This window comes from Podarcis cretensis (genome assembly GCF_951804945.1).
Source record: "Podarcis cretensis genome assembly, chromosome: 3".
NCBI classification, from domain to species: Eukaryota; Metazoa; Chordata; class Lepidosauria; order Squamata; family Lacertidae; genus Podarcis; species Podarcis cretensis.
In genome coordinates, this window is record NC_137172.1 from 92,494,909 (window position 1) to 92,511,940 (window position 17,032).

At 46.3% G+C, this 17,032-nt stretch overlaps 1 protein-coding gene and 1 long non-coding RNA gene across 2 annotated transcripts in view; one reads left to right on the forward strand and one right to left on the reverse strand.

The window, feature by feature from the left end:
- The window catches only part of HMGCLL1 (3-hydroxy-3-methylglutaryl-CoA lyase like 1), a 60,347-nt gene extending 53,719 nt beyond the window's left edge, over window positions 1-6,628 (forward strand). Inside the window, exons 8-9 of the mRNA XM_079970530.1 lie at window positions 718-843; window positions 4,507-6,628. Coding sequence (XP_079826656.1) covers window positions 718-843; window positions 4,507-4,608 — 228 coding nt within the window. The 3' untranslated portion in view covers window positions 4,609-6,628. The remainder of the gene's footprint in view (window positions 1-717; window positions 844-4,506) is intronic.
- A 28-nt stretch (window positions 6,629-6,656) lies between these two features.
- LOC307212946 lies at window positions 6,657-9,745 on the reverse strand. The gene is made up of 2 exons (XR_013837270.1): window positions 7,987-9,745; window positions 6,657-7,610 (listed from the first exon to the last, which is right to left on the reverse strand). It is a non-coding gene; the product is annotated as an uncharacterized lncRNA (long non-coding RNA).
- Window positions 9,746-17,032: the final 7,287 nt, after the last annotated feature.

Below are 17,032 nucleotides of genomic sequence, written 5' to 3' on the forward strand. Positions count from 1 at the left end.
GAACATTGAGGTTCCAGTGATTGCTTTCCACCTAATGGATGGTTCCTTCCCCGCTTTTGAACACATCAGCTTAAGCTACTGGTTCTCCAGAGCTTATTGATATCATCATCATCATCATCATCATTTGGATTCCTTACCCATCTCTTTCATCCTATGGTCACACAGCAGGTTGTGGTAGTAAAAGAATGTACAAATATGTTTCAAAAATTATGACTTTTTAAAAAATGGTAGGTTCAAATATCCAGTCATACCTTGGATCCCAAATGCCTTGGTACTCAGATGTTTTGGCTCCCGAATGCCACAAGCCCGGAAGTGAGTGTTCTGGTTTGCAAACATTCTTTGGAACCTGAACATCCAACGGGGCTTCCGTGGCTTCCGATTGGCTGCAGGAGCTTCCTGCAGCCAATCAGAAGCCGTGCTTTGGTTTCTGAACGTTTTGGAAGTTGAACGGACTACCGGAACGGATTCCGTCCAAGGTACGACTGTATAACAAAGCAGGAATGTGTTAACCTTCCCAGATAACTCAAATTATTGTCTAAAATAAGTCACAATAAAACACAAGTTTAAATGTAGAATAGAAAATGAAGAGAAATTGCTCGAAAATGCAGAAAATGCTCTCTATGTGTGTTGGCCTTCTTTTTTTTTCCTTTTTTTTTGGTTCAGCCCACTCCAATGAGCATATTGAATTGAGAATTATTGCTTTTGATTGTTTTTCAGATGGGAGTTCATGTTGTGGATTCTGCTGCTGCCGGCTTAGGAGGTTGCCCCTATGCAAAAGGTGCCACAGGCAATGTAGCCACAGAAGATGTGCTATATATGCTGAATGGCTTGGGAATCAATACGGTAAGCTGTTTTTCATGTACCTCTTAAACTTTTGCAGATTTCTTAAAACTATGGATTGGAAGTCTTGCTCACTATGTTGATTTGAGTACATACACAAGCAACTGGGCATATCGGTATGAATCATGCTGATGCATTTTGGGGAAATGTCAGACCATTTAGCTTGCTTTTGGTCCTGTCGAAAGGATGACTTTGCAAGCATTTGTTACGAGAAAATAAGCTTGCTTGGAATCCTATTGCTGCCAGCGGAAAGCCTCCTATCTGTATTGAGCGGCTGCCATAGGATCCTATTCTCTGTTGGTAGTTAGATATGCTGCTTTCTAACAATGGTTGTCAGCTAGCATTCACAGAGTAGCTACTATGTGCATTGCTTTTTTCCTGGGGGTATGCAGGGGTATGCATACCTCTAAACATTTTGTGAATCTAAGTTTGGCCTCATTGAGGGGCAGTATTTCAATATGAGTAGGAAAATGAGAGTACCCCTAAACATATTTTAAAGAAAAAAAAGCACTGGGAATGTACATGTGAACACACACTGGACTCTGGAGTACATGGGTGAAAATGGCAAAAATGTGAGCAGGTGAAGCTGCCTTATATAGAATCAGACCATTGGTTTTTGTAGTTCTGTACTGTTGACTTCACCTTGCAATGGAAGTCTGCCAGTGTGGTGCAGTGGTTAAGAGCAGTAGACTCGTAATCTGGTGAACCGGGTTCGCGTCTCCGCTCCTCCACATGCAGCTGCTGGGTGACCTTGGGCAGTCACACTTCTTTGAAGTCTCTCAGCCTCACTCACCTCACAAAGTGTTTGTTGTGGGGGAGGAAGGGAAAGGAGAATGTTAGCCGCTTTGAGACTCCTTAAAGGGAGTGAAAGGTGGGATATCAAATCCAAACTCCTCCTCCTCCTCCTCCTCTTCTTCTTCTTCTTCTTCTTCTTCTTCTTCTTCTTCTTCTTCTTCTTCTTCTTCTGTCATGAATCAAATAATAGGGAGGAAGGTAGGAGGCCCTTGAGTGGGGACAAGTCTTGCGATCCCATAGACTTTTAAGACAATAGTTGTCCCTCCATCCCTCCCAATAATTTATTTTAAGCACCACCTGCAACCATTCAATTACCTGGATGTGTTAGAGATAAAAATTTGATTTCCCCCCTATAAATAGTTTACCGCTGAGTTGCTTCTCTTGTGCTTCTTATGCGCATGGAACAACACTGGATGCTTCTTAGCCGACCAAGATGTGGATTCATTAAGGTTCTCTTTGGGCATCCTCCTGGCTGCATTAGAACTTGCTTATCCATGAGTTGCCCATGCAATGGCTGGGAAAACATTTAAATGATTCAGACATGTGAGCATGGCCACTCACATGGGTCTTTCCCCTGGAACTGATTCCTCCGGAACACTGACAGTCCCATGGAAAAGGCGTGTGAAATCAGCTCTCATTCTTTGGTTTATTTCATCTTTCTCCCCGTCTCGTGTATTGTTGTTATTATCAACGAATTACTTCCCACAAGGCATCTCAAAGCGGTTAGCAATACGTATATAAAAGCACCACGTATCTAAAAACAGTTAAAACAATTGCACATATTAAAACAAATTCAAAGCAAATGCGAAAAACAATCACAAATTAAACAAGCCACAACAAAATGAACGAATGAAATCAGTTTCAAATCCTCTACTACAGATACCATATGGGGTATCAATCTCCACTTAGAAGGCTTGCTGAAAAAGGAAAGTCTTCAACAAGCTTTATTTTATGTAAATAAAGATATGACTTTGCATACACGTCCAGCCAATATATTCAGGATGGGGATACACACCCATGTTTGTCCCTTCAAAATAAAAGAACCCCTATTCAAAAAACCCAAAGCACCAGTTCCCCAAACAACTACTAGTACTAGATCTGAGAGTTCTGAGAATTTATCATTTTCATGTCCTGTAGCATTTCTCTCTTGACAGCAGGCAGCACTTACAAATCCTGAATGTTGCTTCATGTTTACCTTTGATCTGTTCTATCTCCTCGCTTCCTCTCACCACTATGTTCCTGTTCTTGCTTTGTTGACTGAAGTCGGTTTGAGAGGGACACAATGAACGATATGCTTTTTGAATTCCTGCCAGCGTTTTCCAATGGGCTCTGCTCATTGGGGTGACGGCTAATGCCTGTTTTAGAAAGGCATTGAAAATGATTCGTCGAGGTGTCAGTTAGCTGAAGGAAAACTGAAATGTTGAGAACATCTGCAGGCAGAGTGTGCGGTGCTCCAAAGGTCAGCTTAGTCTCACAGATCTATAACATCTGGGGATTTTTGTCAGGAGGCAAAAATATGATTTGAGGTGGCTTAAGTTCTTTCCCAACCCTGTCAAATTTGTGTACCAAAATCAACAGGGTTCAGAAATAGTATTTGGTATTGTTACACTTCAAATTGAAGCACATGTTATCTATTTGAATGATTTATAAACCTCTCGTCATTGTTCACACAACCCCAGAGCAAGAGACATTAAAATACAATAAAACAATATTTCATTTAAACACAGCTTTAATGTAGAAAACAGACAATATTCTAGCAACATAACTACATTATCCAAGCAAGAGGCACTACTTGAGTCAAATGCTCGGGTGGGCAGCTGTGTTTTTACTGTTATCACGACTCCCATCAGTGTTTTGGTGCTGCTTGCACCTGAGAGGAGAGGGCATTCCAAAGTCAGGGTGATCCTACGGAGGTGTCAGGCGTCAGAGGATCCAACCCCCCAAGCAGGTAGCCAGGAACGGATAAGACATGGAAAGTTCTTACCAATGCTATTTATTCAATATTCATAGAGAGAGGCGTAGAAATGCAGCCTCCTAAAGTAATGGTGTTGCCCTGAGTGAGTCTCCACCTCCTCCCTCTCTCCCTTCATGCGTCATCACTATGGGTGCTGAGAAGTGCCCTCTGCCTCTGAGCTCTCTGCTCTCCTACTTTCAATGCCTGTCGGCTTCTGGGAGAGGGGGAGTTTGGAATGCTTTCTAAAGACACTGTGTCCATCAGTGTCTTTAGAAAGCATTCCAAACTCCAAACTCTGGTGCTTCTTCTTCCTCCTCTCCCATTATTTCCCATCTTTCAAAGCATTCCAAAACTTTCCAAACTCTGGTGCTTCTTCTTCCTCCTCTCCCATTATTTCCCATCTTTCCCCCTCATCTGCCTCTGATCTGTGATCTCCCTCAAACCCCTGTTGTAATGCTGAACTGTCTTCTTCTTCTCTGGAAGGGTCGGGCTGAGGAGGTGGTCTCCACTATTCTTCCTCTGCCCAGTTCCTGACAGGAGGATGCCTTATCATGAGTTGCTACACAGCATATCTCAGAAAATTGTGACACTATGAGAAGACAATCCCTTCATGATTTCAAAGTTTCCCAGATTTTTAGTGTTTACCGCACACTTAAGCACAGTTACTTAGAAATGAGCTCATCAGTTTCAGTGATATTCATCTCCGAGTGTAAGTGTGCATGGAATACCAACTTAAATCTGAATTAAGTAGGTTGCATTTTGGATTCTCTGAACAGCTCACCCATCTTAGTATTAGGGTAGAGTTTGCTAACACCCCCATATGCATGTGTGTACACACACACACACACACACACACACACAAATAATTAGAATGAATTACTAGGCATAAAATCTCTGTCTGTTTGTCTCTTTTTTAGGGTGTGAATCTTTACAAAGTTATGGAAGCCGGTCACTTCATCTGCACTGCCTTGAATAAGCAAACAAATTCTAAAGTTGCGCAAGCATCTTTCAGTAGCTGAACTGTAAAGTTAACTGTCTGTCAATATGCATTACCTTGTTTATAGCTGCATAAGGTAAACCTATAGCATACAACAAATCAAACCATTTCGGGGGGGGGTGAAGAATAGTCATTGTATGTCCATGGTGGCAGAAAATTTAAGATCACAGTGTAAGTTCCTGGGCCTGGTCACCTGACAAAACCCTCTCCGTATTTTCTCTGGGCCTCTGGAGATTTCCCGGCTACAAGCGCAAGGCCTCTGTGAATTGGCCCCCATCATGCTCCTGAAGTGATGTTAACACTCTGTCCATGGGGCCACCTCAAGGAAGTGTTTGGGAGGTCAGTAAAGACAAGCACGTTGGTTTCCAGGAGTGAGAAGGAAAATCCAAATGCCTGTGTATTTATCTGAGCACCCCTTGAGGTGAGTTTCTTGGAGAGAGGAACACAAAAGCCAATGTCAGACGTGCTCATCTTTAAGAAGCCACAGGTTTGCTTCCACAATTGTGTAGGTGGGTGGTTTCTGGTGTCATCCTGTTTTAAGACATGCACCCTGACCAAGAAAGGTAGAAAGCTTTGACTAAATAGCCTTTGTTTGAGAGACTCATAAGCTTCTTCTGAGACAAGATTAATGGCAGCTCTGAGCATGTAAGGATCGTGTTTCATAAGGAATATCCCCCATGCTTTAATGCCAGCTCCAGGTTTTGCGGGGCCCTTGGGTGAGACACTTAGTGGGGGAGCACTCCTCTTCCGCCAATATTGTCACCAACTGCTCCTCCTCCTTCTCCTTGTCCTCTCCCTTGGTGCCATCGGCTTGCTTGTCAGGCAGAGAGCCAATAAGGATGCAAGAAGTGGCAGCTGCTCCTCCCCTTTATCAGCACAGCAAGTTTTTGCTTGCTTGCTCCCTCTGGGCTGAGGGAAAAGGTGGGTAAATTAGCAGTTTCCAATGGCCAAAAGGGGGAGCAGGTTGAAACACCTCTTTTTGGTAAACCCTCTTCTGGGTTATGGTTGTTCGGCAGGGGCCCAGGCTGTGCTGAACCTTGATAGCAGCTGTGACCATGCCCAGTATGGCGATTTTGATTATGTATGTATGTATGTATGTATGTATGTATGTATTGTGATAGCGACACAGGAAAGCACAGCCTGTCAGGAACAGAATGACCAGCAGTGGAACTGTGTGTGCGCTACATATTTATAAAGCTGACTGCCAGGCCAGCAGTCATGTACTTTAAAACAATTTGGACACTCTTTGAAAATTGATGTTGACTTTGTTGCCTGCCTTGGACGGGCAAAAGCAAGGGAGTTGAAATTTTTTGAGTTGAAATTTAGCTTGGCGGGTCGCAAGTTGCACTATTTTCAACTGTTATTTCAATCCACGTTGGACGCAAACTGATTTCAGAGTTCTAAAGATAGCAAGTATATTCTTACATCTTAATCAAGCCATTATTTTTTTTTAGTGTTGTATAAATATTTGCAGCCGTCAATGAGGTCCATCGTTGTGTGTGGTCTTGCTGTTGTACATTTTATTACTCCAGATTACCTCTTTTCATTTGCCAAGTCAATTACGCTGCGAGCAGGGAGCCAAACCCGGATTTGCTATGAGTAGCATTTTTGCAGTGTTTTACTATAGTTGACATCTGTTAAGTATATGAATGACTTTATCTTGTTCCAAGAATTTGTAGGGGATGGCAGCCTGCCATGTTTTGCAAATTTATGGCGCCCTCCTATAGTTGTTACATACACTAAATTCATTGCAATCTGTTTTTCTTTCTTGCTGTCCAATTTCCATCTTTTCGGTAGGAGAGTACAGGGCTGGTATGCAAGCTTATTGAAATAATGGAAGTTGCACGGTAGCTGTGTTCGTTGGATCACTCCATTGCTCAATTCAGGCCAAACTAGATGTTATGTTAGTCACATAATTTGCAGTTGTGCAATGTTAATTTCAGCCACAACTTGGATTGGGAATGTGGGGTAACTTTAACCCTTTGCACCCACTGCGGCCCCCCATCAGCTGCTATTTGCCACCTGCCTTGAGCAAACAAAAATGTCCCCATAGTACTTTTTTTTGCGGGGGGGGGGGGAATTTGCATTTATGCACATTGTAGGTGATATCCAACAAGGTCATATTCATAGAGTAGACCCATTAAAACCACAATGGACTTCAGTCCATTGATTTCAGTGGGTCTACTCTGCGACTAACAATGGCTGCTAATCTGTCATTTTTACCTAGCATAAATCCACTGTTGGGTCAAGAAAGTGCCTCTTAACTATCCTAACTATTCAAGACTTCCCCTTTTGTGGACTTTTGTAAGATGAATATTACAGTGGAGTGCATTTGAGTGCAATCAAAGGAACTGCACAATCATATATAAATCAGTGAAAGCCACTTGAAAAATAATAGAATCTAATACAATCTAGTTTTAATCTTTTTGAACCCCCAAAACTCAGTACTTTTTACAGTGCAGACTTTTGTTCAGTAGAAGTGTTTTTCTTAGCCCTCTGGATGTCCTTTTACTGAGCATTAATCATGATGTGTGCTTTGGGACAGGGACCAGGATAGGTGGTGCAGGGAGAATATCATACCCTTGCCTGGGGTTAAAAACGGGGCCTGGGAGGCAAAGGAGGGGAACCAGAAATTCCCTGGGACATCAGAAAACATTTGCATATATTAGCACTTAACATTTTGTGTTAGCCTACATAAAATGCCACAGCACTCTACTTCCCTGCCCATTTCCTCTTCTGCCAATGTGCCCGTGCCAACTTCTCCCAGGCAATCTGGAAAGGTGGCACTGAAGTCCCAGCAAATGATAGTGCAGGTGGGCAAGAGGAGAAGGGGGGCTTGCCTTGCCTCTCCTGCAGGTGATGTGCTCTGCCTACTTGAGGGAACTGCTGTTTGCCGGTGAGGGGCAAAACAAGTGTCAGAGCTGACAGCAACCCACCTTCAAGCAGAGGAGGGCGAAGTAGCTCATTGCCACCATTATCATCATTAACAGATGATATCTGGTAAAATTACCTTTCCAAACAACTCTCCTAAAGGTAAAGGTAAAGGTACCCCTGCCCGTACGGGCCAGTCTTGACAGACTCTGGGGTTGTGCGCCCATCTCACTTAAGAGGCCAGGGGCCAGCGCTGTCCGGAGACACTTCCGGGTCACGTGGCCAGCGTGACATCGCTGCTCTGGCAAGCCAGAGCCGCACACGGAAACGCTGTTTACCTTCCCGCTGGTAAGCGGTCCCTATTTATCTACTTGCACCCGGAGGTGCTTTCGAACTGCTAGGTTGGCAGGCGCTGGGACCGAGCAGCGGGAGCGCACCCCGCCGCAGGGATTCGAACCGCCGACCTTTCGATCGGCAAGTCCTAGGCGCTGAGGCTTTAACCCACAGCGCCACCTGCGTCCCCAACAACTCTCCTAAGAATCAGTTAATATTTGCATTGATTCAAATTATATTTGTAAAGGTATAATAAAACAAAAAAAGAACCCCATTCAACCAAATGCCCCTAGGATATTTCATAGTTCTCCTTTATTAGTACTGTGAATAGAAAATTGGATAATTGTTCATCTCTATGTATTTTAATTTGGTACTTTTTCTGTCAAAAAGTGTTGTTCATTTGGAATTATTGGTTCACCTGAGAAACAGTGTCAGTCAGATATAATGAACAAGGAATTGTAAAGTCTATTTACAACTGAGCGCCACTCGAATTATTTCAGCCAACGTACAACAAGCTGCTTCACATTTGTGCACTCCAGGAGTACAAACAAAAGTTTTGATTTATTATAAATACCATTCTTTGACTACTAAGTCATGTGAAAAGTTGTAGCATATCTCACTTAATGCATCTGTTATTTCCTTGCACCAGTATATAGACTTTTATCTTAGGAATCAAAAAGAACACAAGGAGAAAGCCTGATAATATTACAAAATACGTAGTACAATCATTACCTACCGGTGACCCACCTGCACATAAAAGCGTTAATATCTGCTTGTCTTTCCATTTAGTGTTGACATTATTGGGCTATAATAAGCCATACTGAGAGGGTACATTTACCTCTGATTGGTTTTTTTCCAAAAAATCACTTCTTCCATCAGCTTTTATGGGTAATGACTCACAACGGATGGAGCTCTTTTATGTAACCGGGAAGATTGATTTCTTCTCTCTGCTGTTTTGGCCAATTCAAAATATGTTCATCCAACTTGTTTTAGAAAAAGCTCTCAGCAGACCTGATTTCAGCACATGGTGCCTTTAGGCAGCTGCCAGGATACATTTTTGTGCTGGTGATGCCTACCCTGACCCCTTGTACTGGGAGGGGAGGACTCCATTTTAACTTTCTGCAGCGTACTTGATGCAACATAACAACCCAGTCATTTTGGGAAGTTAAAACGGCCGCCAGCACAAATTCAGAATGCTGCCTGCTACCAATACAAGGCAGGAGGGGATCCACCAGGGGATCTACTCTGTCCTGAGCCCCCTCAGTCCTGGAGCTGGGCCTGCTTCTCTTATCATTTGAGTCTCTTAAGCTCTAATATTTGTTTTCCATCTCATGTCTTTGTATCCACTGCACACATAGCTAAATAACTAGCTAGCATTATTATTTAAATAGGATTTCCAAGGCTGCAGGTCTATGCCCACTGACCTGTGTCATTTGAGAGGAAGGGCAGGCTATAAATTCAATAAAATAAATGAATGAATAATTCACCATCTTCTGAGGGACCCTGCTCCACTATCGAATAGCTCTTCTTAGAAAGTTCTTCTTAATGTTTAATTGGAATCTCCTTGTAATTTGAATCCATTGGTTCAGGTCCCAACTTCCAGAGCAGGAGAAAACAGGTTTGTTCCATCTTCTCTGTGACAGCCCTTCAGATATCTGAAGATACCCACCTCTCAGTTTTCTCTTCTCCAAGCTCCTCCTCCTCCTCCTCCTCCTCCTCCTCCTCCTCTTCCTCCTCCTCCTCCTCCTTCTCCTTCTCCTTCTCCTCCTCCTTCTCCTTCTCCTTCTCCTTCTGTCATTTAGTCGTGTCTGACTCTTCGTGACCCCATGGACCAGAGCACGCCAGGCACTCCTGTCTTCCACTGCCTCCCGCAGTTTGGTCAAACTCATGTTAGTAGCTTCGAGAACACTATCCAACCATCTCGTCCTCTGTCGTCCCCTTCTCCTTGTGCCCTCCATCTTTCCCAACATCAAGGTTTTTTTCCAGGGAGTCTTCTCTTCTCATGAGAAGTATTGGAGCCTCAGCTTCACGATCTGTCCTTCCAGTGAGCACTCAGGGCTGATTTACTTAAGAATGGATAGGTTTGATGTTCTTGCAGTCCATGAGACTCTCAAGAGTCTCCTCCAGCTCCAGCACCATAATTCAAAAGCATCAATTCTTCAGTGATCAGCCTTCTTTCTTTCTTTCTTTCTTTCTTTCTTTCTTTCTTTCTTTCTTTCTTTCTTTTCCTTCCTTCCTTCCTTCCTTCCTTCCTTCCTTCCTTCCTTCCTTTCTTCCTTTCTTCCAGCTAAACATACCCAATTGGTCACCCTCCTCTGCACACACAAAAAATGTGTGGCAAGTTAATGGGAAGATGGGTAAACGCTACCCAAACCAATCAGAACAAATGCCCAGTAAAGACTACACATAGCCTAGCCTTTGCATAAGCAAATCGGGATGAATGCTCAATAAACAGGTTATCTGGAGGAGCCCTTATACCACAGCACCACAATCCAACATGCGCAATATGAGGAGATTGCAGACTTCTGTGCAGCTCTTCCCTGCTGGATAGGGAAAAGTCACTCAGATGCATGCTGTCATATGGTTCATACTGTGTTATGTATGGACTATGTTATGAAAGAGACAGACAAAGCTGCAGAGGTCCTGGTCCTTTAAACTCTTGCAGAATTTTAGCACTCAAGGTGATGCTCTTCCTTCTGCAAGAACTTGCCCTTTCATTTCAATGGACGGGCCAACTGTGTGCAAACAAAGGGATTCACACTCAGAGCTGGTCACTTTCAACGTAAGTGAATGGGGAAACTACTCATGTAGGAACTCCCAAGTATGCATCAAGTGCGAACATGGCCCTAGATCAGGTCAAAGGGGAGCTCTTCTAGAACAACTGACTACTTGCTTCAGAGCAGTCTCAGTTTTGCTGCCATTTCCATGAATCAGCTAATCAACTGTGACAAAGTAGATAGCCATGTACAATCTGAAGATCTCAACGGGCGAACTCAGTGTACAATGACTACACATTTTCCAGAAAATTCACGTTGCACCTTTGACTATTTATTTAGCCTATAAGAACTTCAGGGTAGAATACTGTATAAAGTTTCCTGCATAACTGGTTCCTAATGTGAATTTACACTGGTTTACAGCAATAGTGCATTCTTACTCAAGCTATGTTCTGTGTATATCTAGAGGAAAAGGAAAAAGCAGTCTCGCCACAGAATCAATAGAAATCTGGCATGTGTTCTGAATAATGTTGATACTGTATTTTCCACTGTGGATACTGTCAGGGAACTGCCATCGGAAGGACAGGTGGTGAGAAGGCTTCAGCAGAATAGGAGAGCCTCTTCTTCAGGAGAAGAGGGAACCAGTAGGGGGAGTGCGGGAGCTCCAAAGGAAAGGGAGTCGGAGGGGAGGCTCTGGGATACTTCCAGTGAGAACAGCGAGGAGGTATCAGAACAGCCCATAAGGACTCCCACCCCCCGCCGGAAGCTGTCACGCAGGGAATCCAGGAGGCGCATGTCTGTGAAACAGCTCTTATGTTGGAAACGTTTCCGCAAACGCCCACTGTCAGATTCTACCAGCGACTGAGGGAGCCATGCTCAAGGGCTCTTCTCAAGGCAGGGTTTCACTACACAGAGTGAGCTCTGAGGGATCCAGCTTTAACGCACAAGCTGCTCATTATCCCACCACAGCAATCTGACAGTCCCTGAAAGCAGCTTGTGCAAAGAGAGGCATCATGAGCAACCCAGCCGGAGGCGGAGATGGGGGAGCAGCTGCAGCCGGTCCTAGCCTGGAAGAAAGGTACAGGATGTTGGAGGTACAGTTAGCTCTGCAAACGGCGAGGCTGGAGGAGAGGAGGGCTCATGATGCAGAAAAGGGGAAAGCCGCCCAGCTCTCGAGGAAAGTGCCAGGACTGGTGCAGAAGTTTGGGGGTGATCCCAGGAATTATCAAGCCTTCAGGACAGAGATGCAATATGCCCTCAATCTGCAGTTTGATGATTTTCCTGATGAGGATTCGAGGGTTGGTTTTGTGATTGGGCATCTCGAAGGCACAGCCCGGGATTGGGTGAGGCCACTAATGGCAGCCAATAATGAAGCCCTAAGGGACACAAGGAAGTTTTTTCGCGCCATGGATCTGATGTTTTCCAGCGAGATTGAGCAGGGAGTGGCGCGCAGGCAGTTAATGGCGTGTAAACAAGGGAACCGATCTGTCCGTGAGTACTGGACTGAGTTCACCATGTTGATCCATAAATTAGGATGGGATTTGTCAGCGGAACCGATACAAATGCTGTTCGAAGAAGGACTATCTTCGGCAGTGAAAGACGAACTTTCCCGGGGGCCCAGGGCGGAGTCTATGGACCTTCTGACTAAATCAGCGCTGGCCATAGGGTCACGCCAGGAGGCCAGAGCCTTGGAGAAGCGGGAAGGGAAAGGGGAGCGTTGGAGGGATTTCCGCATTCCAGAGATGCCAGAGCAGCCTTCTCTGCCAGCAGAGCCGATGGAAATCGGAACAGCGCGCGCGCGCGCAATTTCAAACCCCAGTGAAGGGCGGAAGAAGGAGGGGAAAGGCGCCAAGAAATGTTTTCTCTGCCAACAGCCAGGTCATTTTGCCAGAGTTTGTCCGCAAAGAAAGGAATGGCAAGGAATGGCGGGAGCTGTTGGGGAGGAGGGAGAAGGAGCTAAGGAGCAAGTAAAAGCCAACGCCTGGCTGCCACCGACGGGGCACAGCAGCCAGGCCAAGGAACAGTAAATGTGCCCACGCCAGAACCCCCAAGACCAGCTCTTGTAATAGAGGTATTGCTGGAGCTGGCAAACGGACACCCACTAAAAGTGAAGGCGCTATTAGACTCAGGCAGCTCCTGCAACTTTATGAGTAAGGAGTTTGCAGCCGCCCATCAGATACAAACCATTCCTTTAAAAAATCCCCTGCAGGTGACCACGATTGATGGGAGGGCGCTGTTGGGGGGAGAAGTAGACCAGCAGACGGTCCCCATGACAATGAGGGTGGCAAGACACACGGAACGGATAGCGTTTAATATAGCCACGTTGGGAGGAGCGCCCATCATTTTGGGGATGAGCTGGCTAGCGCTGCATGATCCGCTTGTGGGATGGCATCAGAGAGTGGTTTCCTTTGGGTCAGCACATTGTATGGGACACTGCACAGAAAAAGGGGGCCAAGCAGGCACTCAGGCCACGTTAGCAAAGATAGAAGCAATGGAACAAGGTAGGGTACCACGACAATATGCAGATTTTGCCGACGTCTTCAGCGAAAGGGAAGCAGATAAACTACCCCCGCACAGAGCCTTTGACTGCCAAATCAACTTACTTCCAGGAGCGCAATTGCCAGTGGGCAAGGTGTATGCAATGTCTGACAGAGAGATGCAGGAGCTAAGGGAGTTTATTGACAAAAACCTCAAGCGTGGGTTCATCAGGGAGTCACGAGCGGTGGGGGGTAGCCCAGTGTTCTTTGTAGACAAAAAAAACTCGGACAAACCGAGATTAATTGTGGATTTCAGGGCCCTAAACGCAGTGTCCGAACCCGTGACCTTCCCTATGCCCAGAATCGATGACATTCTGACCCGGGTGAGAAAAGGGAAGATTTTTACCAAGCTGGACCTGAGGGGGGCGTATAACCTGATACGTATGAGAAAGGGAGATGAGTGGAAAACCACTATGTTCACCCCCTTGGGGGCATTTGAGTACTGCGTTATGCCTTTCGGCCTCCAGGCGGGTTCCGCAGTATTTCAATCATTTATTAATCACGTACTAGGACCATTGCTGTACAAGAACTGCGCTGCGTTCTTGGACGATGTGCTGGTGTACTCAGAGGATGAAGAGCAGCATGTGCGAGATGTAAGAGAAGTACTGAGCAAACTGCAAGAAAACCAGCTGTGGGTGAAACTGGAGAAGTGTCAGTTTCACGCCAGGGAGGTGGAATTCCTTGGGTACCGGTTGTCGGACAAGGGGCTGGCCATGGATCCTAGCAAGGTGCAAGCAGTGCTGGAATGGAGGTCACCGAAAACTAAGAAAGATGTGCAGAGGTTTTTGGGGTTCGGAAACTTCTATCGGAAGTTCATCAAGAACTTCGCCCATTTAACAGCCCCCATCACGGATTGTCTCAGCAGTAAGAAGAAATTTGTCTGGACGGAAGAAGCGCAGCGAGCTTTCGAAAGTTTAAAGAGGGCGTTTGCTTCGGAAGAACAACTTTTACACGTGGATCTGCAGCAGACGATGAGGGTGGAAACCGACGCGTCTGACAGAGCGGTGGGGGCCGTGCTTCTGCAGCCAGGAGCGAATACGTCGGAATGGAAGCCGTGTGCCTTCTTCTCGAGGAAATTGAACAAGTCTGAGAGGAATTATACAGTGTACGACAGAGAGTTACTCGCTGTCCACGAAGCGTTCAAGAGATGGAGACACCTGTTGATTGGAGCGCAACACAAGGTTCAAGTACGGACAGACCACAAAAATCTAGAATACTGGAGAACAGCCCGAGTGTTGAACCAGAGACAAGTAAGATGGGCGCAAGAGTTCTCCAAGTTCAATTTTGAGATTTGCTACGTGCCAGGGGCTGAGAATGTCAGGGCGGACGCTCTCTCCAGAAAACCTGAGTACTTGGAGGGGGAAGGAGGGGCGGAAGAAAGACATATCATCTCAGAGGACCACTGGGTTTGTGGGGCGGCATTGGTGGGGCAAAGAGAACTGGTAGAGGGTATTGAAAACGATGAATATGCCCAAGAGAAACTTAGGGAACTCAGGGAGACAGGTGAAAACGCAGGGGGGTTTGAGGAAAAGAACGGAAAACTATATTACAAAGGGGCGCTCTACATACCAGGTGGGGAACTAAGAGGGCGAGTGCTTAAGCAGTTGCATGACAGCCCCACGGCCGGGCACTTCGGGCAGCACAAAACCATGTGGTTGGTTACCAGGGAGTTTTGGTGGCCCAAGGTGCGGGAGGACGTGCGGGAGTATGTCAGGGGATGCGACAGGTGCCAAAGAGCAAAGGGAGAGAGGTTGGCGCCAGCGGGGTTATTGGAACCCTTACCCACCCCAGAAAGGCCATGGGAGATGGTATCCATAGACTTCATGACCGATCTACCGAGATCCAAAGGGAAAACCGCGGTCATGGTGGTGGTAGATCTACTAACTAAGATGTGCCACTTTATAGCTTGTTCACATGCAGTGACAGCGGAAGAAACCGCAAGGTTGTTTGTGGAGCACATTTTTAGGTTGCATGGCGCCCCCTTGAGGGTTTTGAGCGACAGAGGAAAACAATTTACTTCTAGGTTCTGGAGGAAACTAATGAGCATGTTGCATGTGGAGGTAAGTTTTTCCACCGCCAGGCACCCAGAAACAAATGGGCAAGCAGAAAGGGCAAACGGGGTTTTGCAACAATATCTGAGGTGTTATGTAAAGGACAGAGAAACTGATTGGGTGGACTGGTTACCTCTGGCAGAATTTGCCTACAACAACGCGGAGAACGCGTCCACAGGGATGAGTCCCTTTCTAGCCAATTATGGGTGTCATCCTCGGGCGTTTCCAGGAGAGGGCGGGGGAAGGTGGAGTGTACCTGCAGCGGAAAATTTTGTTGAAGAGATGGAAGCGATCCACCGTCAGCTCCAACTCAACTTAGAGAAAGCCAAAGAAGAATATAAGAAGCAAGCTGACAGAAATAGGAGGGAAGGCGAAACCATAAGGGTGGGTAACCGGGTGTGGCTATCCACCCAAGGACTGCCGTTCAAGGGAGGGTGTAAGAAATTGAGACCCAAACGATTGGGACCCTTTGAGGTCATACAGCAGGTCAACCCAGTAGCATTCAAACTCCGATTGCCCAGTCACATGAAATTGCACCCAGTATTTCACAGGTCATTACTGTCGCCCTACAGAGAGGGGTGTGAGTGGGGGGAACGTGAGAGGGAGGTCACCCGGACACCCGTCATAGAAGAGAGAGAACGCAACATGGATGTGGCAGGGATCATTGATTCCAGGTGGAAGGGGAATCAGGTGGAATACTTGGTAGAATGGGAGGGGGAGGAAGAGTCAGAAAACGCATGGGTACCGGCAGAGGAAGTCAAGGACGAGATTTTAATAGAAACGTTTCATCGGCGTTTCCCAAGTAAACCACAACCAGTGGCAAGGTTTAGGAGGGAGCACTTCGGGACTACAGATGAGGAAGGGGAATTTGAAGGGTTCCCAGAGTCGGAAGTGGAGGTGGAAACAGATTCCGACGAAGGAGAGGAAGAGGGGGAAAGAGGCGGTAGGCCGTGGTTAGAAGTGTTTGAATCCTCGGAGGATGAGGGGAGTTCCTTCCAGGGATTTCCGTCCTCGCCGCCAGTAAGAGAAGAGGCGGGAGGGGGTGAAGGGGGCCCTGGGGGGGAGGTGGATGTCAGGGAACTGCCATCGGAAGGACAGGTGGTGAGAAGGCTTCAGCAGAATAGGAGAGCCTCTTCTTCAGGAGAAGAGGGAACCAGTAGGGGGAGTGCGGGAGCTCCAAAGGAAAGGGAGTCGGAGGGGAGGCTCTGGGATACTTCCAGTGAGAACAGCGAGGAGGTATCAGAACAGCCCATAAGGACTCCCACCCCCCGCCGGAAGCTGTCACGCAGGGAATCCAGGAGGCGCATGTCTGTGAAACAGCTCTTATGTTGGAAACGTTTCCGCAAACGCCCACTGTCAGATTCTACCAGCGACTGAGGGAGCCATGCTCAAGGGCTCTTCTCAAGGCAGGGTTTCACTACACAGAGTGAGCTCTGAGGGATCCAGCTTTAACGCACAAGCTGCTCATTATCCCACCACAGATACTGACAGTGCAATTAAGTGTGGAGAAAACTGTCAATTGGAATCAACAGCATTGTAGCTTCCTGGCTGGTGCCAGCTTCAATAAATGAATAAAGATTGATTAGCATTTCTGTGTCAAACTTGGTTGCTGATTTAAGCGGAATGGGAAAATCGAGGTTACCTTTATCATTGAGTTGGAAATGATCTCAGAGTCCACCTACTCCAAGCCTGTCCAGGTACATTCCTGATAGCTGGATATCCAGCCTCTGCTTTAAAAACCGCATTGAAAGTGAGTCCACCACCTTCCTAGGAAATATGTTCTGTGTTGCAATGGGAAACCTGCACTCAAATTATTGGCAGGAGTGCTTTCCCCCCTCCCTCTCTGCAAAACAGAAAAAGCCTCAGACCGATTTTTACTGTGGAATAGTGCACGCATTCTGTCAGCACATGCACTTTGGGCTGCCTGACAGAACTTCCCC